At 52.3% G+C, this 26,991-nt stretch overlaps 1 protein-coding gene across 3 annotated transcripts; it reads right to left on the bottom strand.

The window, feature by feature from the left end:
* On the bottom strand, positions 1 to 24,749 carry Frmd8 (FERM domain containing 8). 3 transcript variants are annotated; one of them, XM_008822177.3, is made up of 11 exons: positions 24,655 to 24,749; positions 24,210 to 24,294; positions 22,378 to 22,545; positions 17,811 to 17,912; positions 17,498 to 17,556; positions 17,195 to 17,361; positions 13,011 to 13,235; positions 10,913 to 11,036; positions 9,988 to 10,131; positions 5,332 to 5,536; positions 1 to 1,579 (listed from the first exon to the last, which is right to left on the bottom strand). In XM_008822177.3, exons 2-11 carry the CDS (start codon positions 24,292 to 24,294, stop codon positions 1,461 to 1,463), a joined length of 1,398 nt encoding a protein of 465 aa, XP_008820399.1. In that variant the 5' UTR covers positions 24,655 to 24,749; the 3' UTR covers positions 1 to 1,460. The 3 variants fall into 3 exon arrangements, with proteins under 3 accessions (XP_008820399.1, XP_008820401.1, XP_008820400.1); XM_008822179.3 differs by having other exon boundaries at positions 22,378 to 22,542; XM_008822178.3 differs by having other exon boundaries at positions 24,643 to 24,702.
* Positions 24,750 to 26,991: the final 2,242 nt, after the last annotated feature.

Here is a 26,991-nt window from a genome sequence, read left to right as displayed (position 1 = left end):
TTTGGTAGGCACTGATTTTATTAATAAGTCACATGATTCAGAAGAAAGATACTCAAAGACATTTAGTAAAACAGTGCGTTGTCCCAAAGGGTAGGCAGAGAGGTTAAGGCACAAGTGGCGCTTAAAAGATACAACAGACTGAAGTGGAAATGCAGTTTGTGTACACACACACAAACACGTGGCACACCTGGCATCGACAGCAGTCAAGATGACCAGCCTGGCACCAGGAAAGTGGGCTGGCAGCTCAGATAAGTCAAGTGACTCCAGGAGGCTGACATCATCTCACAAGCAGGCATTCCAATGACGGGACAGCTCCCAGCCTTTTCTTTCTGCTTCTTTACTAGCACAGTCCCTGCTGTGGGGTAAGCGCACTCTAAATCACCTGGGAGCTCACAAGGTCGGGTAAACAGCTCTGACATTCCAAGTGGAATGGTTTTCCATTGAGAAGGGAAAACAAAGCAAAGCCTGTCTCAGGCCCTGGGAAGTCCCAGAAAGCACTGTGAGAGCCCTGGACCTGCCAATGGAAGGACCTAAGGGCCTGGAAAGCACCCCGCCCAGGCCCAGCTCCTATGTAAAGGCAGTCACTGCTGCCAAGAGGGCAGAGCTGGGACAGGCAGGCAAGGCGCTCATATCCAACCCTCCTTTTCCAATGTCTTCAGGAAAGAAGCGATGATTTAAGTCACTGGGGCTGGCTCTAGGGTGTGTCGCAGCTCTGAGGCTAACAAGTCAATCTCTGAGCCTTCTTCCACCCAAAGCAGATGCAACAAGAAGAAAATCTAGCCCAGATCACAGGACAAAGACAGGACGGGTCAGGGGCCATTTGGACTCAACGAGGCAATAAGAGGCTGTTCAGGAGGGTTTTTCCAGTGTGAACTATGGATCTGCTGGGCCAGCTGGTCTTAGGACAGTCACCTTTTGGCACAGGGACATGAACAAAAGGAACCTTCCTTCTCTGCTCAGCATCTCAGCCTGCAGGAGGATCTGGGTGAAGGCCCCCTCCCTGGCTCCTTCCAGTCAGTCGTAACAGCCCCTGAGGGCTGGGGGCAGCCTGTTCTGATAGTGTGGGTGGAATGCCAGCAGAAGGAATGCGAGACACAGTCATTAAGGTCCCAGAGAAGGCCCAGGGCAGACAGTGAGCTGGCAGGTCCTGAGCACTGATGCTCAGCCATGGCCATCCGAGCTGCCAGCAGTCCCTTCAGAGTGGAGGATGCGGCTCACTTCTAGATGGGCAGGAAGGGATGCCTGTGCAGGCAGCAGGAGCAGCTGAGGTATCAGTCAGCTGCTGGGCCCAGAGTCCAGGGAAGAGAAGACGGGTAACAGAAGACCAGCTCTGCCCAGTCCAGGCCGCTTGGCAGGTTGAGGCGTCACTTTTCTGTGGCCTGAAGCACCTGTGGACCCTGTACGGCGCCCTGCCCAGGTCCAGGGCCCCCAGGTGTCTTCTTCTGCCTGGCTTGCCTTCTTCAGGCCTGCTCCAGGCTGTCGGTGGGCTGCACCACGGTGTAGCTTCCCTGGCCAGTGGAGAGCTGCCGGCTGAAGAAGGACGTGGTGCGCTTCGGCTTCACCCGCTTGATCACCTTACCTGTGAGGGAGAGAGCAACAGGCTAAGGGGAGGAGCTGGGGGGGGGCAGGCTCTGCCAGGATGGCCTTTTCCAGGGTCCCTTTGGGCTGAGCTTCCCCTCCAGATCTACCATGTATCTGAGCCTGTTCCTACCCCTCAGCTTTCACCAGTGGCAGATGTGGGGTGCATGAGTATCCTCACAAATCTCAGATGGAGGCAGTGAATGATCCTGGACTAGCTCCCCTGAGCAAGTGACTTTGAGACAAGTACCTGCATCCAGGAGGCTAAGGCAGGCCTACATAGTGAGTTCCTGGCCAGCTAGGGCTATACGGAGACCCTGTCTCAAAAAGACCAAAAACAAAAAAAAATAACACAATCCCAGTGCTACTTGGGGGGTGCAGGAATATCAGAAGTTCAAGGTCATCCTTGGCTATATGTGGAATTTGAGATCAACCTTGAAGGATAAATGAGATATAGTAAAAGAAAAAATAACAAGGCCAGCTTGCTATTAGGAGGAGAACCGGCTGCTGCCACTTATATCATGATACGGGTCGCCACCTCCCCAAATAAATAAGCGTGATTTTAAAAAAGGAAAAGTCAGGGCTGGAGAGATAGTGCCGCGGTTAAGAACACTTGACTGTTCCTGCAGAAGACCTGGGTTCGAATCCCAGCACCCATATGGCAGCTAACAACTGTCTGTAACTACAGTTCCAGGGAATCCGACAGCCTCTTCTGTCCTCTGTGGGTATTGCACAACATGGGTGCGCTTACCTACATGCAGGCAATACACACATACACATAAAATAAAAAATAATAAAATATTTTAAAAAGGAAAAGTCAAAAGCCAGGTGTGGTGGCACACACCTTTGATCCCAGCACTTGGCAGGCAGAGACAGGCGGATCTCAGTGAGTTCAAGGCCAGCCTGGTCTACATAGTGAGTTCCAGGACAGCTGGGGCTACAGGGAGACCCTGTCTCAAAAAGACACCCCCCCCCAAAAAAAAGGAAAAGTCAAAAACAAAAGAAAAAAAATGATGTGATGTCCTGGAAAGGACCCCAAAATAGGATATTACATAAAAACTAAGGAAAAGAATTTTAGTTCCTTTTTTTTTTCTTTTGGTCCTTTAGAGACATGTTGGGAGCCTCTGTTATGCAAAGTCGAAGCCCCTTCACACCGGACAGCTCATGCAGCTCGGGATTATGTGCTGCGGGCTCCTTTCATAGCGGGGTGTCTTCCTGGCATCTTTCCTGTCTCTCCTTTTGAAGTGTCCGCCACAAATGCCATAACATAAACATAGCCTTTGGCTCTGAAAGGTACCATGCCTTCCTGTAATTTCTCCAGGCAGACAGCAGTCTGGCAGAAACCCACTTCCATATGTAAACAGAATGTCTCACAAAGTATCTAACAGCCAAAGCTTTTACCACTACCCCCATGGTATAAATATCCTAGTCTTCTCTCATAATAGTGGGAGATCGGGTCAGAGACTGAGTCCCAGAGATTGGGTCCCAGAGAGAATAAAGCTGTAAGCACAGACTGAGCCAGCCGAGTCTTGAGTCCTGTGCCTTACTACCGGCGACCTAGCCTCTCCGGGGGACGCACTCCCTCGTGACCGACTTGCGGACATTCCTAGCTTTCGCTGTCCTCGTACTCTTCCCATGGGGTTCAGTGGCCAGTGGACCTCGCATCCTGAGGAAAAGTACACGGGTGGAAAAGGGACAGGATCAGGCTGGACAATGCTCCAGTAGCAGAGAAGCTTTCAGCACCGGAGCGGCGGACAGCGACCTATCTGCTGCCGCTCCCAGAGACGCCTGTGGCCAGAGCCGTGCTGTGACTCGCCAGGTCTGGCGAGGACCCCGAGATCCAGGGGCCCAGAGCGACCCCGAGATACCCGCGCACACCACGCCTGAGGCCCATAGAGACACGGAGAAGCCCGCGGGACCAGACCTGCTTTCCTCCAGACACCCGGTGGGGGAGTGCCATTCTGGAAGTGCGCCCAGAGAGCGCGCGCACGCCCATAGAGACAGGGTCTCCCTGTAGCCCCAGCTGGCCTGGGACTCACTATGTAGACCAGGCTGGCCTTGAACTCACAGAGATCCACCTGCCTCTGCCTCCCAAATGCTGGGACTAAAGGCGTGCACCACCACACCCAGCTAGTTTCTTTTTTTTTAAAATGAAGATCTCATGCAGCCTACATAGGCTGGCCTAGAACTTCTTATATTGCCAAGGGTGGCTGTGAACTTTCAATCTTCTTGCCTTCACCTTTCGAGTGCTAGAAGGATGGATGTATTCACCATACCCAGCTCTAAAGATAATGTATGAAGGAGGCTGGAGAGATGGCTCAGCACAAGGTGCGGCTCCTCTTACAGAGGACCTGGGTTTGGTCCCAGCATCCACATGGCAGCTAAGAGCCATCTGTAACTCCAGTTCCAGGGAACTGGATGCTCACTTCTGGCCTCTCTGGGCACTGAATAAACATGAGGCACATATATACACCAGGCAAACGCTCATACACATAAATAAATCTTTAGAAAAACATATCAAAGGGCTGGAGAGATGGCTCAGCAGTTAAGAGCACTGGCTGCTAGAGGACCTGGGTTTGGCTCCCAGTACCCACATGGTGGCTAACAACCATCTGTAACTCCAGTTCCAGGGGAATCCAATGCCCTCTTCTGACTTCCAAGGGCGCTACATGACACAGGTGCACCTGCATACGTGTAGGTAATACACTCATACACGTAAAGCATATTTTTTAAAATGTATCAAAATCAGGTCATTAATTTTAACAAACAAGAGGACCATATTACTGTAAGATGTTAATTTTGCTTTGTTTTTGATGCTAGGGGTGGAACCCTGGGCCTCAAGCATGCTAAGAAAAATGGACAGTAAATCACAAAGGAAATGTTTGTTTTGGAAATTGTTTTTGTTGTTTTTGTGTGTGGCTGACAGGGTCATACTACAGTCTAGGCTGGCCTAAAACCTGAAGTGATCCTCCTGCCTCAGCCTCCTGAGTGCTGGGATTATAGGGTATACCACCATGCCTGGATTACTTTGTGAACATTTTCCCACTTAAATGTATATTTATGGATTGGAAGTGTAGCTCAGTGGTATTTCCCTGGCATGCATGAAATCTTCAGCTCTAGTCTCCACCCCCAAAGTAAATAAAAGTACATTTAGAGGTTTGCACAGCAGTAAAAGAATCCTTTTCAGAAAAAGAATGATTTACGTCCACATGTGCCCCATGTGTAGCAGTCAGAGGATGGTCTGTGGAGCTGGCTCACTCTTTCCACTGTGTGGGTCGTGGGGATGAAGCTTAGAAGCTAAGGTCTTCAGCCTGGTGGCAAGTGCCTTCCTCTGCTGAGCCATCTCGTGGTTCCTTCCTGTTTTTCATGTTCTGGAACATGCTGCCACGGACATGTTTGTGGGTGCAACAGTATGAAGAGGCAAATAGGGCTGGGCGTGGTGGCGCACGCCTTTAATCCCAGCACTTGGGAGGCAGAGGCAGGCAGAGCTCTGTGAGATCAAGGCCAGCCTGGTCTACTTAGTGAGTGCCAGGCCAGCTGGGGCTACCGAGAGCCCGTCTCAAAAAGAGCAAAAACAAGAAGTGGCAGATAGGGAAATGCACGGAGGGGGTTCCTACCAGGAGCCCACCCACCCTATCCAGAACTGCTGGGGACCGCCTACACTCTGGAGTGCCTGTGGCATGTGTGTGCATGTGCTATGTGTACTATGCATGTACACTGTATGTGGTACCATCACATGGTACGGTGGCTCACCGTCTTCCACGTAATCGATGGTAGAGAGATGCTGGATCCGGCTGCACACCACGCTGCCCTGCCTCCGCAACTTGGGGCGCTGAGTGGGAGGTGGAGAGGGGCTGGGGGCTGAGTGGAGGCCAGATGCGCTCTCCTGGGGAGCAGCAGGCTCGGTGGCCTGGTTCAGCTCGATGCAGTACTCAATGAGGCCACTCATCAGCTCAGCCTAGGGAGAGAAAGGGAGTGGTGTCAGGATTGCTAAGGGACATGAGTTAGGCATGCAGCTCTAAGCCTTTGCGCTGTGGTGGGGGCAGGTGGCAGGGGAGGGGAGGAGAGAAGAGACAGGCATTCTGGGGGTCCGAGGGCAGGGGAGGCTGTCCACTTGAATTAACTTCAGAGGTAAGGTCTGGGTGAGTGGGGTTCCTAGGAATGGGAGGTGGCATAAGAAAGGAGGTCGCTCTAGTCAGAAGGCACAGCCTAGGAAGACCTAGGGCCTGGAGCGGGTAAGGGAAGCCGAGTAGAGCTTCTAAACTCTCAGCTGCCAGAGAGGGGGATGGGGGTCTGGGCTGAAGGAAGCCAAGCCGCCTTTGTGTTAGCTAGTAGATGCTCTTGGCTCAAGAAGAGGGTGATGTTACTGGCAGGGGCCGCTCCCTCTGAGCACATTCTTCTAACTGCGATACCTCGAGAGATTAGAAACAGACACCTTTTGACACAAAGGTGTAGTTGTGACATGTCTAGGGGCAGAGATGGACACTATGGCAACAGCCCAGGGCAGGGTCACAGAGGGTGTCCCTCTGTCAGGAAACAAGTTTACTGAGCAGCTGCTATGTGCCTGGCCCTGCACAGGAATTGGGTGCCTTGGACCCCTGTTATCTCCTGTTCTGTGAGAACTGAGAACTGAGCTGGTCAGGTACCTGGGGCTGGTGTCACAGACACTGGTCCAGCTCCTGCCTGTCCAGTGTGGCCTGAGGTTTTGGCAGTAGTCTAGCCCAGCCTGAGGAGGAGGACAAGGGTAGGCGAGCTTGTGGCCTCAGAGGAAGAGGCCTTCAGGCCTCAGTCTGCACATGCTCAGGCTACCTCTCACTGGGCAAATGCCACCAGCTAAGTGTGGTGGTGAGCTATAGAACCAGTGATGACCAGTGGGGACAGAAGGCCATGGTGACCTGAAACACCAGGGTCATGGTGAACTGCAAATAGCCAGTTAAGGTCCCTGAACAGAAGCAGCTCAAATGCTGCCATTTGACACATCCTCCCATGATCCTGCGGTGAAATTCAGCCAGTGGGGCTATGAGGAGATTTCCTAGCTTGCCCAAAGGCATGGAGGAAGCCCGGAGGGAACCCCATGCTGCTGAGGGGAAAGAGCATGCTTTCCTTGGGTCGGGCAGGTCAGAGCTGGGTGTGTACACCTGTCTATTCAGCAGTCAGGACTGCACTCTGTCAAGCTGGAAGAGCGACAGTGTAGCAGGCACATGCTGGGAGGTGAGCTGTCACCATCTACAACCTAATCGGCTACACGGAAAACCCTGGAGCCAGCAGGGGCCTACCAGGACTACAGAGAGACAAACCAGCCGTGTTTCTTTCTTCCTGTGAAGCAGGAATTACTAGGCAGACTGGCCTTTTTTTTTTTTTTTTTGGTCTTTTTTTGAATAAAGTTTCTTTCCTGTAGCCCCAGCTGGTCTGAAACTTGCTATGGTAGACCAGGCTGGCTTTGAATACACAGAGATCCGCCTGCCTTTGCCTCCCAAGTGCTAGGATTAAAGTTGTGCTACCACACCTGGCCAGACTGGCCTTGAACTCATTATCTCCTTTCCTCAGTGTCACCAGTGCTGGGACTGCAGGCGCAAGCCTCCACACCTGGCTTCAAAGATTTTTTTTTCTTTTTTTAATGCAGAGGCAGGCGGATCTCCGTGATTTCAAGGCCAGCCTGGTCCACATAGTAAGCTCCAGGCCAGCTGGGGCTACAGGGAGATCCTGTCTCAAAAAGACAAAAAAAAAAAAAAAATTATGTGTACTTGCACCTGCGTACGGGTGTGTCCACTTGAATGTAACTCCCTAGAGCTGGAGTTACAGGCACTGAGCTGACTGACATGGGTGCTGAGAACCAAACTCGGGTCCTCTACAAGAGCAGAATTTGCTCTTAACTGCTGAGCCCTCTCCAGTCTCTCAAAAGGCTTTAAAAATATTTCAGAGTGCTGAGTGTAGTGGTGCACACCTTTAATCCTATCATCTGGGAGGCAGAGGCAGGTAGATCTCTGTGAGTTCAATGTTAGCCTGGTCTACATTCCAGGCCAGCAGGGGCTACATAGTAAGACTGTCCCAAAACACCTGCCTCTGCCTCCCAAGTGCTGGAATCAAACGCCTGGCTACGCACACACAGTTTTAAAAATAAACTTAAAAAAATAAGGCTGGATGTGGCTCAGTTGGTAGAATTCGTTTGCTTAGCATACATAAAGTCCTGGGTTCATTCCTTAGTACCACAAAAAAACAGGGTTTGGTGGCACATACCTGTAATCCTAGGACTCAGGGGGTAGAGACAGGAAGATCAAATGTTTACGGTCATCCTCAGCTACATACCAAGTTTGAGGCCACCCTGGGCTACATGAGACTCTGCCTAAAAAGGGGGCAGGGGACTGGAGAGAAGGCTCAGTGGTTAAGAGCACAGGCTTTTCTTGCAGAGGACCTGGATTTGGTTCCTAGCACCTACGTGGCAGCTAACCGCCATCTAGAACTCTTAATTCCAGGGGTTCTGCTGCCCTCTTCTGGCCTCTGTGGGCTTCACATGCATGTGGTGACTGACATGCTGAGAAACAAAATAATAAAAACCAAAAATAAAACAAAACAAACTGATAAAATGATTTCGTCAGAATTATAAACATCTCAAGAGACAATGTCGCCAGGTTATACTCCCAGCACGAGGAAGGAAGGCAGATTCTGAGTTCCAGACCAGCCTGGTTACATAGTGAAAAAAAAGACTTAAAAAAAAAAAAAAAAAAAGCCAGGCATGGTGGCGCATGCCTTTAATCTCAGCACTCAGGAAGCAGAAGCAGGCGGATCTCTGTGAGTTCAAGGCCAGCCTGATCTCCATAGTGAATCCAGGCCAGCTGTGACTATAGGGAGACCCCAACTCAAAAAGACCAAAAACAAACAAACAAATAAAAAATGACCAAAAAAAAAAAAAAGAAAAGAAAAGAAAATGAAAAGTGAAGTTATACACTGCAAGGAAGTATCTGCCAACATCTGACAAAGGACTGGCGTGCAGGACGGGAACAAGCCCTCACAGTTTGTGAAGAAAACAACCCAACGAAAAAGCAGACAAATGGTTTGCACTGACAGGGCACAAAAGATCTGTGGGCAGCACTTAACGAACTCGTGGAGAGACAATCAGCATGATTAGTCATTAGGCAGGTACAAGTTAAAACTGCACTGACCCACCCCACTGCTTGGCATTGTTGCAATGGCAAACAAATAAAAACTAGCAGTAGTGGCTGGAGAGATGGCTCAGCAGTTAAGAACACTGGCTGTTCTTGCAGAAGACCAGGGTTCGAATCCCAGCACCCACATGGCAGCTAACAACTGTCCGTAACTCCAGGGGATCCAACAGCCTCTTCTGTTCTCTGCAGGCATTGCACGACATGGTGCACTTACCTACATGCAGGCAATACATACACACAAAAAATAATAAAATATTAAAAAAAAAACAAAAACGACAGTACCCAGTGCTTGCCACCACGTGGAGCAACGGGCCAAAATGAAGCACAGTGCAGATGGGAGCTCTGGTAAACAGTCTGCCCATTTCTAACAAAACATACTCATGTTCACCACATGATCCAGAAATATCACTCCCAGGTTTTTGAGAAAAAAAAAGGGTCTACACCCACATAAAAGCCATATGCAAATGTTCCGAACAGCTTACTGCAAAAGTCAAAACTGGAAAGACCTCCCTGTTCAACAGGAAAGTCAGCTGCTGTGCACTGGGAAGTCGAATACCACTGGACGATAAAGAGGCATGAACTGGGCCTTGGGGTAGCTCAGTGATGGAGAAAGGACCACACGATGTGCATGAACCTCAAAGCCATGCTGCTTGGTGGAAAGAAGGCGGTCTCAAGCCATCGTGACTTGGTGAAGAGTCGAATTCAATTAGTGTTTCTAGTTGCCACTTGGCAGACTATGTTTCCAACATTTTGGAAGACCAGAGATGCTGGCAGGAGACACGTGTTTTTAAGGTTGGAGTTCCTGGCACTTGTCTGAATGCCGAAGGAAATAATGGGGAGTAAGAACAGTCCCAGAACGAGTGCAGGGACAGTGCTGACCTGGCCTAAGTGGGGGGAGGACAGCAGAATGGATGGTGGGAGGAAAGAATGGATTCCCCCAATGCAGGCCCTCAGGGCCTCACCTTTCTGCACCTGTTCCTCACAGCTCTCCGGGGCTACTGCAACAGCTGCTCGGTCAGTGCAGAGGCTCTTAAGAGACAGCTGCCCAGCCTGCAGCTGCCACCCCTGCTGTGCAATCATAGAGCAGGTGCAAAGCTCACCAGGGTACAAGCCAGGCGTCCTCTTCCCAGGTCCTGCGCAGTGCTCCAACCTCCTTCCCAGACACCCAGGAGCCTGCATGGTCTCGGGCTTCTGGGGACCCGGACTTGGCATCCCTACCCCTGGGTGCATGTGACAACAGCACTACCTGCTTGGAGTAGATCCTGAGCAGCTTATTTACTGGAGTGCCCTCACTGTCACCATCAAACTCCAACCACAGGATGGGCTCCTCCTCCTCGGGGGAAGTGTGGTCCCATGACAGCTCCTGGAAATGCAGGCCCAGCAGGACATGCTGGCCAGAGGGAGACAAGAACACTGTGAGGTCTCCTACTTCCCATCAGGCCCTCCTCAGACCACCCAGAGGAGACACTTAACTAGGGCATCTGCTTCTCTACATGGAGTCTGAATTTCTTCCTGTGTCTCCAAGGACAAAGAGGCCCAGGTCCTATCATCCTGCACCAAGGGCTGGATCCAGGGAGGCCAGGAACTCCTAGTCCTCAATGCTTCCCTCCAGTGGGTCAGGCCCCGATGGTCAGGGAGTCAGCCAAGGCCAGGGTTCTTCCCCTGGCATGTCAGGGCACAGGTCCCTCTGGGGACAGAAAGATGTGCTGCCAGCCGAGGAGTGAGGCTCCTACCCAGTTACAGGGAGGGACAGTGATACTACTGTCTACAGTAGGAGCCAGAGGTGAGGCAGTCACCATACATAGGGAGCCCAAAGGGCCTCCCAGCCCAGGGGCTTTCTGGAAAATGGTCAGTTTTCACCATTGGCCAGGTGGAGTGGCAAGGTGCTGCCCGACCCCACCCCCTTGAAGGCAGACTCTCAGCTGCCACTCCTCTGTCCCAGCATGGCCAGCCGAGTGCACCAGTTCGAAAAGCTGACGCAGTCAGACCTAAGGGAGACTCCAAAACACAAGAGTAGGACTCCAGAGACATCTGTGGGACACAGGGTCACCTCTACACACGTCCATTCAATATTGCCCTGGAATGCCCACAGGCCCAGCAGTATCAAGAAGGTCCAGGCAAGACCCCTACTCCCTTCAGCCCCACCCCAAGGACACGGGCAGAGGTGGTACCTTCTCCCTGCAGTCAATGACATGCACGCCCTCCAGACTGATGGCCACCGTCACTGCTTTGCGCCCACCCCGATGCAGAAAGCCCTGGGCTGGCTTGTCCACCTCACCATGGAAGAAGGCACACCTGGAGAAGGGGCTACTGTCAGCTGCTTCCTCCAGCACCTGACATGTGTGGGGACGCTATTCTGGGCCCCTGAGAAGCTTAAGCTGCTTGTGTGACTGAAAATTACCCAGAGGCCTGCCCTGAGGAAGACAGAAATGGGGTGAGGAGGCAGCACAGAGTGGCACCTCACTGGTTGCATAGGAGTGGATTGAGCAGGTGGGAGGAGGAAATGGATGGGGGCTGTAGGCAGAGAAAGAACACAAACCCAGGTCAAGGGACAGAGCCAGCTGTATCAGGGACCCAAGGAACCCAGGGCCTCAGCAGAGGGTGGGGTTGAGGTAGCTGTGGTCTCCAGTTCACTGAGCCCACTATACACCGTCCAGAGCCAAGGTCTTCTAGAAGGGACACTCAGGAGCCAAGCACTGCCTTAAGACTAAGAAGGAGGGATGGAGACATGGCTCAGCAGTTAGGAACACTGGCTACTCTTGTGGAGAACCCAGGTTTGGTTCCCAGTATCCACATGGCAGCTAACAACTGTCCACTTCCAGTTCCAGGGGATCCAACACCCTCTTCTGGCCTCCTTGGACACTGCATGCATGTGGTACACTTACATACATGCAGGCAAAACACACACACACACACACACACACACACACACACACACAAAGAAGGGGAAAGTGAGGGTGGTCTCAGTGCGGTGAGTTGCCCAGCTGTTGACTCCTTCATGGCTGGCTCCATCCTTACCCAGCTTAAGGTTCACCCTTGCCTCTTGCACTTGGCTAAGCCAATGTTTGAGTCAAATCCAGCTCTTTCCATGGAGGGGGCTGGAGGTGAATGCACACTCCTCTTCTGGATAATTCTACGCCCTTCCCAACTCCCAGGTTCAGCTGATGAGGACACTTTAGCAGTCAGAAGACCCCCCCACCCCCGGCTTTTCACTCTCCTGGATCATGGTTAGTGAGCATGCGCACTGACACAGATATCACTTGGTCTATCATAAAAAGCAGCAAATCCTTGACCCCACTGGGCCCACACCTCCACACCTCCACTTTCCATGAGAGCTGGGGACTCTGTCTCAAGCCTTTTCCTCATTCTCCCTCTCCTCCACCCAAAACCAATCCTCAGCACAAAGATGAGCTGAACATAAACCTGAAGCTGCAGGATGAGGCTGGTGGCACCTGGCTTGTAGACACTCCTGCCTGGCCAGACTCCCCTCTCCCAGACCTCTCTTCCATTCACCTCCCTGGCCATTTCTTGGGGCTCCAGATTTGAAACAGAATTCACCTATCATCCTTTCAGGCCCAGACTAGAAACCCAAAACCATGTGGAATCACCACCCAGGCATCTAATGGACATCTATAAACCAGGCACATCCCAAACCAAGTTCCCATCTTCACTGACCTGCCCACTGCAGCTCTTATCCTTGCAAATGACAACCAGATCGGTCACTAGTAATAGGCTAGAACCTTGGAGAACCATCTTCTCCCCTCACCTTTCCTACCAACACATCTCCCTACCAACTCCTGAGAGTCCACCCTCAGAGTGACATCAGAACCTGACCACGTTCCTCGTCGCCATGGGCAGAGCTGTCCGTCTCTGATTATTGTCCCCTCCTCTGCTCTCCTGGCTGCCACTTACAGGTGACCCTCTACTCTGCCCTCAGAGGGCAGCACCTCACCGAGGGCTCACTGACACTCCTGCAGTGTGAAGGGCATGGCTGGCACGAGACTTATTTGTTAACTAGCTGAAATGCCAATCAGCCAGGCCAGTGAACATGGGACTGCAGCGGTGGGAGGAGAGGACTCATAGGGTGTCCTAGCTTGAGATGGGAGGAAGACCAGGCATCCAGCTTGGGATCAGTGCCAAGCCAGCTCTCCAAGGGAGGGAAGGCTGCACCAGACCACGGGCTCATTGGCTACCACACTGGCCAAGTCCAGGGTCAATCTGCTAGGCTGCCAGGAGAGGGGACAAGAACCCCCAAGACACACCACTCACCCATAGAAGGGTAGCTCATGGCACTTGAGGAGGTAGGCACGGTAGTGGGAGCCCAAGGTGGCCTCACGCTCACTGCCACTGACTGATGTTTCCTTCACCTGGCGGTAGGCATTCAGCAGACCCTGCTCTCCAGGCCCAGTCTTGGCCCCACGGCCCCGGAAGGCAGCAAAGAGGCCATGGCCTCGCTTGCAGAGGTGGGCAGGGAGGAAGGAGTCCAGCTTCTCCCTGTAGAGGAAGGGAAGTGGGTGGTGGTGGCGCCTCCAGAGGTGCTGAGGTCTTCAGTGTGTGGGTACCATGCTTAGGCGGGCAGGGCCTGGCATGTGGCACGGCTTAGGGACTTCAGGCCATTACAAGCTCTAGCACAGGGATGCCAGAGGCCCTGCTCTGACGAGTGACTGCAGAGATGCCCACTGTCCCCACCTCAGCAGTGGCCTGCTCAGCCTGGTACATAGCGACAACCCTGACTCATGGGCAAGGTCCACTGTTGAGGGGGTGTGCGCTCTCCTCCATTAAAAGGAAACGGGGTTCCCAGAAGAAAGGGTGGCCTGCTCAGCCTGGTACATAGCGACAACCCTGACTCATGGGCAAGGTCCTCCATTAAAAGGAAACGGGGTTCCCAGAAGAAAGGGACACACAAGAATTTCAAGCCAAGGATGGGATCCAAGGGCAGCAGGCACAGGCAGATCAGAGCCCCTCCAGGGGATAGGCTCTGTAGCCACTGTGGCTGCCACAGCAAAAAACACCTGCTGTGATGTCTAATCCTGGGTGCCAATTTAACTGGATCTGGGATTAACTGAAATCAGAGTGATCTTCTCATGATTGGATCATCTGAAGCTGAAAGACACACCCTAAATGTGGGTGTTACCTTCTGATGGCAGCTCCCATAAAAGGCCATGGCTAGGGGCTGGAGAGATGGCTCAGTGGTTAAGAGCACGGACTACTCTTGCAGAGGACCCAGGTTCGATTCCTAGCATCCACATGGTGGCTACGAACCGTTCTTAACTCCAGTTCCAGGGGAATCCGAGGCCCTCTTCTGACCTCGGGTGCACTCACATACATGCAGACAATACACTCATCCACATAAAATAAAAATGAAATAGAATTTTTAAAAAGGCCATGGCCAAAGAGAGCACTAGCTTTTTGCCGCTGGCCTTCTCTCTCGCTGGTGAGTTCATCTTGCTGCTGTAGACTGAAGACTATCCGATCGTTTGGAATTCATCAGACCTTCAGTGCTAGATTGGGACTACTGAGACATCCAACCTCGTGGACTGAGTGACTACGGCTTCTCAGCCTCACAGCATGGACGCTTAAACCACACAGGTGAAGTGTATTAGTCAGGGGTCTCCAAATCCCTATACATATATGTATATATATATATATGTATAGGGATTTATCAAATATATTATATATATATAAAATACATATATACATACATACATATACATACATTCATTCTACTGGTTCTGTTTTTTATTAATACATCTACCTAGCTGCAGAATGGGAACAGAGATGCCACCGCTGTTCCTGATAACAGCTGTCCTAACACAAAAATATGGCAAAGCTTTTCAAGCAGAAGCCCAGGATTACGGCAGGAGCACACAAGGGCAGGCTGGGGTCACCAACTAAGGCCACATTCCTACCTGCTCAGTCCTGCTGCACTGGGCCCCTGGGCCCCTTTCCTTCCACTAGGCCTGCCTTGGTCATTCCTCGCAAACACTCCCTCACCACAGCTTGGCCTCCCTCCCTATCAACACTATTTGCCCACCCAGGCAACTCAGAGTACTCCAAGCTGGCAGAGGGTCAGATAGGGTGTTACTCAGGCCAGTCTTCACCCACAAGGGAAGGAGACATACCACCCAAGCACCCACCACCTGTTGGGCACTGTGGAAAGGACCTTCCTTCCCCCATGAAGTAGGGGTTGAGCTGACACTCAAGGTGGGGGAGGTGGGAGGTGCTCAGATCAGAACAGAACACCAAAGAGTCCCCCAGTGGCCTGGCTGGGGAGGTTCAGAGCAACACCTGCTCTCTGAAGCTGGATGCTTACATTTTCTGAGCAAGGGGAACTTTTTTCACCCCAAACCGATATGAATGATCTAACACTCTCAGTGTTCTGTTTGGCAAGACTAAAACTTCTGAACATAGCAGGGTTGAGGTGGTGGATTTAATCCTTTAATCCCAGCATTCCGAGCCAGAAGCAGGTGGATCTCTGTGAGATAGACATTAGCCTAGTCTACAGAGTAAGTTCTAGACCAGCTCGGGCTACAGGGAGATCATGTCACACATACACACCTACAATAAAAACAATAAAAACTATCTGAACATCAACTAGATCATCTTAGATTCTTTTTTGGAAAGTAGGGTGCCTTCCCTCCCAGGCACAGAAGGCAGGAAGGGTCTCAGCATAAGTGCAATGGTTTTTCATCTTAGGTCACCTGGGCTCCTGTGGGCTGAGGACTGGCTGCTCCAAAAGATCATCTGGGGCTCCAGGTCTGAGGCTATGAAGGTGTCATCTCCCCATATATAAAGCAGGGTCATGAATCCCACAGAAACAGAGAGAGGCCAGCATGGCCTCAGCCTTAGGTGAGCGCAGGGCAAACCTCCATAGATAATGGGTCCCACCGGGGCTTCTAGAGCCCAAACACCCCAGGCCATGGGGTGGGGATGGGGGCATCTGCTCCAGGGGACGGGCAAAGTCGAGAAAGGAACTTGTGCTAGCCTGAGTCACTGGGAGCATGAGGGGGTATCTGGGGAGCTGCCCTCCCTACTCAGGGCTGCTGTGTACATTTTGTCATCTGTGTCTCACTCCCTACCCAAGTCCCTGTTTTCAAAAACAGTTCCCATTTGTCAAGGGAAAGCCAGACTTCCCTGCTTTCAGCAAATGGGGTCTATGCAGGTTCACTGTGGGACCTGTGGATGACCTAGCCGCAGCTCATCATGGCCACTGTGCTTCCTTTGGGTGGACAAGGGACCAAACTCCATGTTACCACAGTGAGCGGGGGCTCTGGGTGTGTAAGGGAAGAAAGGCCTCTCCTCTGTGACAGCCGCTGCGGTCAACTTGCACAGGACAGGAGCATGTCTGAGCTTGTGCTGGCCCAGAGGAAAGGGATTAGTGACAAGAGAGAGAACCGGGTCTGGGGACCAGCTAGGCCCTGGCGCCAAGCTCAGCCTGAGAAATAGGCATGTCCGTTTTGAGGTCTAAGATCCCGGGGGCCACCAGCCTCAGTCAGCTCAGCTTTAAGCCGCCAGGGTACTTGGAACCCTAGATGCTCCGCCAGGCTCCAGTCATCAGCCTCCAGCACAGGGACCCTGTCCCTGTGTTCCTCTCTGCCAACTCACCCACTTGTTGCAGGGTTGGGGAGGTAAGGAGTCCTGGCTAGAAACAGATTGGAATGCACGTTCATTGTCATTGGAGTTTATTGCAGTAATTATTATTTAATTTATTTATTATGGCTTGAGACAAGAGTTTCATGTAGCGCAGGCCGGCCTCAAACTCAGACAGCCTAGGATGAACTCCTTGAACTCCTGATTGCCCTGCCTCCACCTGCTGAGTGTTAGATTATGGGCATGTACTACCATGCCTGGCTCATAAATCTTTAGCTCAGGCTGGCCTGGAATTCATGCAATCCTGTCTCAGCCTCCCAAGTACTGGGATTACAGGTGTGAGCCACACTTGACCCCTGGAATTATCTCTGACCCTCACAGTCACTTTCTATGGAGGCAGAGACCAATCTGACCTACTGTTGGGGAAGACTCAACTCTCACCTCTCCAGAGAGGGGCCAGAAACAGACAGCAGCTTGCTGAGTATCTGGGGAACAGGGTCCCATTCTCAGGGCTTGGAACTTAGGTCGACTTTTACTGAATGATCAGTATGTAGTCAGTTCCTGGCTGAGACTCCAAAGAACAAAGCCTGCTCCCTCCAGACTTTAGCCAGAGACTGGGCTTCATCTGCACGTGTACCTGAGGCCTTGTGCCTAGGGCTCCTCAGACATCAAGAGTACTCCACTGCCCACAGCAGATGAGGAAGAGGAAGCTCAAAGAGGTCAAGGCCACACAAGTATGCGTGCTTTGGAGCCTCCTAACTCTAGGACTGCCCTTCTTGCAGGACCTAGAACCACTTGTAGGTAGAAGCTTGGAGAGTAACCTTCCCATGGGGTGCCCCTGCCTCAGGTCCCACTGTCCTTACCTCAGAGTACAGGCAGCAGGCTGACCAGGCTGGTAGGGCCCAAGCTGTACTCGGCACACTAGGGCACCCAGCACCTCACAGTCCTCCAAGTCACAAGGGTACCGAGCGGTTAGCACGTTGCCCTTGGCTTCCTCATAGAGCAGCCGCAAGACCTCCTCGTCATGGATCTGCAGGCCAGTGTGGCAGGGAAAGAGCTCAGAGGGGTTGGGGGCAAGGCGTGACTGATCAAAAGTCTTGGGACAGGAGAGACTGGGCACAGGGCATACAGGAACTGGTTGGCATTAGCTGGGCTCCCTGTCTCACCTGGAGTTCCTGGTGCTTTGGGAAGAACACATTCCTTCGGAACTGCAGGGAAGGCTCATCTGAGGAGAGAGGCTGAAGTCAGTGGCTTGCCACCTAGCATCACCCAGCCGTGCCCTGCTCTCCCCCCAAATGGCCCATACCCCAGCTCCCAACCTTACTTTTCCCAACTGGGGGATGCCCAGAGAGTGTGCTCAGCCCCTCCCAGCCCCTCCTTGTCAGGGCTCCCTTCAGATGCCCCCGAAGTTCTTCCCTGTCAGGAGCGATTGACACAAAGCTCTGGGGAGATGCAGCCCCTGCCCACAGTGGCACTGACCCATGGCCACGTCATCGTCCGGGGCGTTGGTGAAGCGCAGCAGTAGCTCCGGCCACTGGCGGCCCAGCTTGTAAGGTTGGTGTTTAGGTTTCAGCTGTACCTCTGCAGGGTGAGAGTGGAAACGGCCATGCAGTCTCTGACTGGGCTGAGGAGGTCTCACCACCCACCACACTGCCAGCAACAGCAACACCAAGGTCAGTCATGACAGCAGAGCCGCTGCAAGTGGCTCCGTGTGTCACCTTGCCACAGCCCCACTCTGCCTTCCGCCTGGGAGAGGTCAGGTCACCTGTCCCAAGTCACAGCAAGGGAAATGGTGGCTGGTTCCAGAGAATGCCAGACTCTCTCTATTCAACACAGCAACTAGTTGAGGTAGAGCCGAAAGGTTGGGGTGGACAGGAGGTGCTGGGGGAGGTGGCATAGGGGACCTGGCACTGCCACCAGGAAGCAGAACCTGAGGCTGGTGAGTAACGGCCCAAGGACCCAGTAGACTGCCTTCCTCGACCTCTGGCAGAGTCTAAGCCTCCCCTAGCCAATCTCCACCCCATGATCCTCCCTTCTGCAAGCTCCTCACCCCCACGGCCCACGGTGCCATGTCATGCAGCCCGGCCTTCCCACCTCACTGCCTCACTCCTGTCCCCTCTGATCTCCACACCGCTTTCTTAAGTGGCGCGAGCACTGCCAGCATGTCTGTGTCCTGGTACTGTCACACTTCCATCAGATACCCGTCTCCCAGATTTTCCCATGGCTGGTTGGTTCAAGGTCACCTCTCCTGGATCCCTAACGAGGCATCCCTTCTTCAAAACTTCATCACATGGGCTGGCAAGATGACTCAGTGGGTAAAGGCACTTTTGGCCAAGCCTGAAGACCTGAGGTTCAATCCTCAGAACTCACAGTGGAAGAGGAACCAACTCTAAAAGTTGTCCTGTGACTTCCATGCACACATACACACAAAATAAAAAGCCTATCTTTAATCCCAGCACTCGGGAGGCAGAGGCAGGCAGATCTCTGTGAGATCAAGGCCAGCCTGGTCTACACAATGAGTTCTAGGCCAGCTGGGGCTACAGGAGGACCCTGTCTCAAAACAAAACAAAAAAAGGAAAAACAGGAAACAAAACAAAATGCCTGCATCACATAACTGTACCATCTTTTGTATACCTGCTTGGGGTTTCGTTACCCATTCTTCTGTGGTCTTGAGTCACAGCAACTTTAAGTGCCACAAGACAACATAGCCCTGGCAACTAAGGGGTCCATGCCATGGACCCACTCACAACCACTCAAGCTCTGGGGCGCCAACACTTCAGGTCAGGAGTGACAGGTAGACTGAGCTTGTGTACCAGCACCCTGTGTACTAGCTGACAGCGGCCACCTCGGCACTGCTCTTGGGAGGTAAGGGGCTGAGATGCCTGCTGAGGATGCCCCCACATGCTTGCCACTCTGTTTCTGACCCATGTCTCTTCCCTCCAGCCTTCCCCTTCCCTACTGATGGATGAGCACCTTGTCCTGGCAGCCAGATGCCAACAGTTCTTGAACCTTCTTCCTTCCTGGACCCTGATCTTGACCTAAACCGCAGCCATAGCCTCCAAATGGGCCTCCCTGCTTCCAGTCACTTCCATCCAACCCCTGCATCCAGCCTCTCCAGTCCTTTCCTGCCCCAATTTCTGATCCATGTTTTCCCAAGAAGATTCACAGTCTTCATTTCCTGCGTAGCTGTCTGGCCCCACCCACCTGTGGTCCCACCACAGGGGAGCATGCCATTTTGTTTGTCCAAACAGTCACAGTGAACAGTCACAGCTGTCTTCCTCTGCCCTCTGGGAAGGGTTACCTCCACCCCCCTTCCCTGTGCTCTCTCTATCCCCAGGCTCACAAGATGGACCAACAAGATCTTTCACCTCACCTGAAGCCCACAGAGGGATGACAACTTCCCAGGGCCTTACACAGGGGCTACACTGGCTACACGGGACCAGAGCTCAGCTTCCCAAAACTCCCTTCACCACACATTCAACCCAATCCCCGCTGACTTCTCCGAGGCAGGAATCCCATGGGTCTCAGTCCCTGTTCTGCCCCTAGCACTCAGAAAATCCAGCCTGCGGACAGGTAGACCTGGGGACAGGGATGTGGTTCCTCCTGCCATCATTACCAGGTCCTAGTTGTTCACAAGTCCCACCATCAGAACAGGACTAAACCGCCAACTTGGGTCTCCCTGTAGCCCCAGCTGGCCTGGAACTCTATGTAGACCAGGCTGGCCTCATCTCACAGAGATCCACCTGCTTCTGTCTAGGATCTAAGTATTTGCCACCTTGCCCAGCCTAGCCTCTTACTTCTAAATGGGACCTTCCTCCCTAGCTGCCACCATCCAAATGAGACCAACAGTCCTGGAGCCCAGCTCTGTGCAGAGTGATGGCCAAAGACACCAAAAGCAGCCTGATGCCTGGGAAGGCCTGTCACTGCTCTGCCTTGCAGGGAGAGGGTGTCCTGGGAATCTGAGGTAGCCTTTCAGTCTTCCACACAGTCTGGGAACAGCGTGGGTGTTAGCTGTACAGCAGCCTCAGGCACCCTCCTTCTGGACGCTTGGTCCACACAGGCAGTACATTCAGTTCTTGCTACTGCCTTGGGGAACAGGAATGTGAGGGAGTGGTGGTAGGAGGTGGAGAAGCAGGCCGCCCAGTGGCAGTACTGCGAGGGCCTACCCACTAGGACCTGGCACCCCCAGCTTTCCAGAGACATAAGGGGTCCACAGTTCTGACCAGCCAGGCCGAGGGCAAAGAGGGGGGGAGCGGTGGCCAGAGGATCTGGACAATAGGAAGAGGGTGGGTGAGAGAGGAGCAGCAGCTGAGCCGGAAGCTGGGGGCAGGGAAGAGCAAGGATGGGGGCTGGAAGTCCTCCCACAGGACAGAGGCAGAAACCCCAGTGGCCCCAGGAGAGGAAGGAACCACCAGGATGTCCCGGCCCAAACCCTTCAGAGCAGTGACTCCATTCCTCTACAACAAAGGGAGTATTTGCTGTTTGGGGTTTGTTTTTGTTTCCTTTTCAATTTTGGGACTTTAACCCAGGGCCTTGCACATGCTAAGCAATCACTCTACCAATGAGCGATAGTCTTGGCCTGCAAAGGGAATTAAAAAATATATTTTATTTATTTTATGTGTATGAGTGTTATACCCACATGTAAGTAAGTGCACCCATGTTGTGCAATGCCCACAGAGGACAGAAGAGGTCAGATCCCCTGGAACTGGTGTTACGGACAGTTGTTAGCTGCCATGTGGGTGCTGGGATTTGAACCCGGGTCTTCTGCAAGAACAACCAGTGTTCTTAACCACTGAACCATCATCTCTCCAGGCCCCGGGAATTTTTTTAAAAAACATAAAGTCTTCCTGTAGCTCCGGCTGGCCTGGAACTTGCTATGTGAGCAAGGCTGACCTCAACCTCACAGAGGTCTGCCAAGTACTGGGACTAAAGGTGTGCTCCACCACACCAGGCCTGGGAATATTTTTTAAAGCATACTTTGTTATATACTCAGTTTTTTTTAAAGAGTTAAAAAAAGAACTTTAAGACCAGACATGGTGGTGCATGCCTTTAATCCCAGCACTTGAGAAGCAGAGGCAGGCAGCTCTCTGTGAGTTACAGGCAGTTGTGAGCCACTTGACATAGATGCTGAGAACTGAACTCAGGTCCTGTACAAGAACAATGCTCAACTTTTTAAGACAATTATTTAACTTATTATTATGTGTGTATGTGTGTGGGTGAGTGTGTGTGGGAGGAGGTGTGCACACACCACAGAAGCCAGACTTCGGGAATTTGTTCTCTCTGTCCACCATGTGGGTTCCAGGGGTGGAACTGGGGTCATCAGGCTTGGCAATAGTGCCTTTATCCACTGAACCATCGTGCCCGCCCTCAAAGGGAGTATTAAAGCTCACAAAACATGTCTGGTATCAGCACCAACTTTTTCCCAAAATGATGACACAGGCCTCTTTCCTGTCCATGTCAACGGGCTCAGGGAGACGCTACTCACTAGCCTGAGGATCTGGAAATCTACTGTTTCCACTTCAGTCCCCACTTTGGGTCCCAGACTGAAAGGGCAGGATGTGGGTGGTCATGGTGCCAGCAAGGCAGGGTTGAGGTCCCATGCAGAGAAGCCATGTCCCTACTCCTCTTCCAGCAGCCCCTTGCTTATGCAAAGGCCACCTGTCAGAGAGGGTTGCTTCCTGGGTCACAGTGACCTGTCTTCCCTGTCCTCAGCAACAGTGGGTCCTGACACCCACTCATCTCACTGCTCCAGACCTCAGATTCACACTGCAGGACAGGCCTGGGTCACAAGGACAGAATGGCCCAGGTGGCATGCTCTGTGCACAGGGGGCCCATCCACTCTTCTGAAGACCTAGGTTCCAGCTCTGCTGCCATCAGCATAAGACAGGGACAGAGGAACCGGGTGTCTGTCTGCTCAGGGCTCGGGGAGACACCATGTGTCACCTCCCCCTAACAGTGGCAGCCACAGGTTCCAGAAGCTAAGCCCTCCCTCTGCACTGGTCAGTGTCCTTCCAGCCCTCCTGCCTAGGCTTCTGCCAGACCTTACCCAGTAGAGGGGAGACAAGCCAGAGTGCAAAGACGTCCAAAGCAATGTCTGGGAGCTGCAGGACTTCGCGGATTGCTCGGTGCAGCTCGTGGGCACTGAGCGCAGACAGGTTCTCCACAGCCAGGGGCACTACTGTGTCATCAGCCAGGTACACCAGCACATCAGCTGCTGTGAGGGAGGTCAGTAGGGTCAGCTGAGGCCCACTGCCAGACAGATCAGACATCATCCACTACCCACTGCCCCTTAGGGGTAACCCAGCTACACTGACACATCCTGTTAAGGCATGGTGATGCACACCTCTAGTCCTAGGACTCAGGAGGCAGAGACTGGAGGATTTTGAGTTTGAGACCAGCTTGAGCTACTATAAGACCCAGTCTCAAAAAAAAAAAAAAAAAAAAAAGAAAAAAAAAAAGGTGCTGCTCCTTATAAGGACTTCTTGAAATCTTCAAATCACCTAGAAACTGTGGCCCAGGTACCAGCCCCATTTCACCCCCTAAGGCTCAACACAGGGTTAGCTATGCAAACCACCCCTCATCCTCTCCAACACCAAAGACTGCTGTGCTTCCATCCTAAGAATTCTTCAGGTGGAAAACTAGGGCAGACAGGGGTAACCCATCCTGAGTCACAGCATCCTATCAGGCTGGGAGCAGGGTGAACCAGTGATCCTTCAACTCTGTCTGGGTCAGGCTACGCTGACAATGAGATTTCTAAAGCTATCCCAGGTCCCAGCAGGTTCTGAGCCTCAGCTTCTTTTAGGATGAGTCAAAGCCTCAGGGATCAGTACTGTGGCTTTATTTTAAGTGAATTTTTACAATTTTCCTACAATATAATTTGATGGTATTTAGATTCCCTCCTCCATCTGCACCTCCCGACTGTCCCCCTTCGAATAATTTAATGTACTCTTACTATAATAAGGCCTAGAGGGTCTAATTTGTATCTCCAAATGTCCTTCAGTGTGGGTTCATCCACTGGAGCCTGATTAACCTCCCAAGAGTTCCATCCTTGAAAGAGATGGTCTCTCCCCCTTCCAGCAGCCATCAGTTGCCAAAAGTTCCTTAGGTAATACTGTGGCTTCTGGAGATAGCCTTAAGTAAGTAAAGAAAGTGTAATTAAAATTGCCAAGTGTTCCCTCGTGATAAGATGGAGTCCCATCTGGAGTCCAGGGCCAACAGAAGACCCGTGGCAGGGCGGCCAGATTCAAATGAACTGCAGGCATAGAAGGAAACACTGAGTGTGTCCACCTGCAATCCTTGCCTGCTTGCTGCTTAGTGGCTGACTCGAGCAAGTCTGTGTGTGTCAGTTGCTGAATCTCTAAAAGTCGCCTTAAGAAACCTCTCAAAAGACAGCTGAAAATCAGATGAAACCTTTAAACCTGCTGGGCACAGTTTTAGTTAGCTACAGATGCTTTCTAAGATTCCAGTCTCTTCTGTTTTAACAGTTTCTCTGAGAGATCAAACCATGACCCTCAGGAGACTGAGGTTCAGAGCCACTTGACAGGCAGAGGAGAAAAAAAAAAAAAACAAAAAAAAAAACTGGCCCTGAAGGTTCAAATTCATGATCACCAGGAGGGCTTGTGACCTAACAACCGGTCTATGGCCCAATTTCCTCCCAATAAAATAAAGATAATGAGGATCCTTGCTTTAAAAAGGCTGTTGGCGAGAAAGAAATATAATAAAAGAAAGTATCACTTTTCTTTTGAGTTCGCCACACCTCAACGCATCTTAGTTCTTACTACAACCGAGATTAACTTGGTTAAAGAAGGCAAACCAGAGCCCTCCCCAGGGCTGGATCCCCAGAGGGTTTAAGAGGGGATGAAAAGGACAGAGACCCACCTCGGGCGCCCACGGAGGATACGCTGCTTCGGTGGGAGCGCTCCGCCGGGCCAGGCTGCCCTGCAGTGCCTTCGGCCCCGTCCATCTGTAAGGGGAACGATTAGTGTGTGTGTGTTGGGGGGGGGTGTCTTGGGGGCTGACAAGTCTCAAGCTCTCCACTAGGAGGGAAAGGGGTCCTGGGCTGGGTCTGCGAGTCATCTACAGCCAGGGACCAAGCGTGCAGGCTGGAAGTGGGGTGTGTCCCCCAGGCCTACTGGAGGTCGGGGGTCGGTGCAGGGGTCAGGAGCCAGGCTGCACCAAGCTCGCCAGGGAGGATGCCGAGAAGGGTCCAGGCGTGCCCCAATCCAGGGCGGGGACCCGGAGGAGGAGTGGCCGCGCTCTTACCTCCCAGAGCCCCCCACTCCCCAGGGCCCAACCCCGATCCAGTCCCCACCACTTCGCCCACCACTGCGACTCTCGGGGTCCGACTGAAACTCCAGCTGCTCGGACTGCACCCGCGGAAGCTGCAGAGGGAGGAAGCTCAGCGTAGAGGCCCCGCCCCCCAGGCCGCGGGAGCCAATGGGAGGCGGGAGGCTCTGCGCACGCGCACTACTGCCGGCGCGCCCACGCCACCGCCCCGCCGGGCGCGCGCATGGGGGGCGGGTCGTGCCACGCCCCTGGAATGGCCGTGTCGTGACCTTGCCCGGCCAGCAAGAGTGACCAGAGCAAGCTACGCCATGCACGGGACTCACTCTGTAATAAGATGTGGTGAAGGTTCATGAAAACCAGGGATGGGGCTCGAACCGCTAACTCTCGCTGCGGCTGCAGTGGAGATGCTTTCCTTGGATCCATTAGGATCCACCAAACTAGGCTGGGCGCTGGATGGATGTAGGCATCTCGGCGGCCTGCTTGGAAGCTCCGCAAAGATTGGTTGACTCTTGGCTGTGGACAGGAGTCAGGACCCTGTGTTTTCCCTTGCCCTCTGGATCTATTTTTTAAAATTTATTATTTTTAAATGTTTTTAAAAGTATTTTATTTATTTATTTATTGGCCTTTTTGAGATAGGGTTTCCCTGTAGTCCCAGCTGGCCTGGAACTCACTGTGTAGACCAGGCTGGCCTCGAACTCACAGATATCCGCCTGCCTCTGCCTCTGCTGGGATTAAAGGCGCGTGCCATCAGCCCGGCTTAAAGTATTCTGTGTATGATTATTATTGCCTGCATGTATGTAAGTGCACCAGTGTCCTGCAGTGCCCACGGGAGTCAGAAGAGTGTGTCAGATCCCCTGGAACTGGAGTTACAGACAGTTGTTAGCTGTCTGTGGGTGCTGGGAATCAAACTCAGGTCCTCTGCAAGAGCAGCCAGTGCTCTTAACCCCTGAGCCATATCTTCAGCCCCTGGATCTGTTTCTTACCCATAACAGGAGGAGGTTGGACTAGGTGATTCTCAAGGACCCTTCCCACCCTCAAACTGTTTATGTTTGTGGGAATCAGGGCTTACTCTTTTCCCCCTGTTCTCCCTCTGGCACTGTCACATGAGCCCTGGCTGTCTTAGACACACAGTTTCCAAGATCTTGATCCAGGCTGGGGAGAGGCATTGTGGCAGGAAAAGGACAAATGTGAAACTGCCTATCTCTGAGGTCTCAACACCAACATGTCCTGACAAACCAGCATGTGTGTGACCCAGTCCTGGAAAGTGGGGAGAAAAAAAAGACCATGGGGGCTACCCCAAGTCAGGGGAACTACAGATTGTTCCAAGTGATAGTAATGTACTTGGGGATCAGAAATAGGAGACATGACTTCATCTTGCCTCCAGATTTCTTGATCTGGAAAGTAGCTGTAGGTTCCTGACCTGTCCAACTGTTTTCAGGGTTTTTGTGATTTGTTGTTTGTTTGTTTTGAGCCAGTCTCCCTGTTGCCCCAACTAGCCTGAGAACTCACTAAGTAGACCAGGCTGGCCTCAGTCTCACAGAGATCTACCTATCTCTGCCTCCCGAGTGCTTGGATTAAAGGCTTGTGCCACCATGCCCAGCATTTTGTTGAGCCTTTAAAATTAATTTTGAGTTTTGCTTTGTTGGGTTTTGTTGTTTTTTTTTCTGAGACAGGGACTCATATCCTAGATTAGCCTCAAACTCACTATATAGCCAAGGCTGTCCTTGGAACTCCTGATCCTCCTATCTCTACCTCCCAAATGCTAAGATTACAGGCCTGTATCACCAAACCTCATTTTGTTTTTGCTGTTGCTTGTTTTAAGACAGGCCTTGCTCTGTAGCCCACACTGGCCTGAAATTCTGTGCAGCCCAGGCTGGCCTTGAACGCATGGTCCTTCTACCTCAGCCTCCCCAGTGCTGGGATTACAGGCATGCACTAGCATTCCCAGCTACCTTCAGTGTTTGAAGCAGCCCTTTGCCTTCCCTCCCCAGACCTACACTGCACCCCATTTGAGCTCATCGCTTATTGGCATGAGGCAGGGACTCAAGGAAACTCCCATATCACTGACTCCCTTAACCAACTGGAGCATGGTGGGAACACAGTTCAGTGTGCAGAGCCTGTGCCAGTGCATAGAACGGAGACCATGAGGAAAGAGCCTTTACCTCAGGACGTGTCTCGTGGTTTAATTTAAGGGAGGAATGAAAGAAATATACCTGAGTGAACAGCATATTAAAGCTACGGCAGGTTGAGGCTGGAGAGATGGCCCAATGGTTAAGAGCACTGACTGTTCTTCCAGAGAACCTGGGTTCAATTCCCAGCACCCACATGGCAGCTAACAATCATCTATTACTCCAGTTTCAGGGCATCTGACACC

Source organism: Nannospalax galili, unplaced genomic scaffold (assembly GCF_000622305.1).
Source record: "Nannospalax galili isolate Female #2095 unplaced genomic scaffold, S.galili_v1.0 scaffold1328, whole genome shotgun sequence".
In the NCBI taxonomy this organism is placed as follows: domain Eukaryota; kingdom Metazoa; phylum Chordata; class Mammalia; order Rodentia; family Spalacidae; genus Nannospalax; species Nannospalax galili.
The sequence above is the reverse complement of the archived record's forward strand: the minus strand, read 5'-3'. Positions and strand labels throughout refer to the sequence as shown.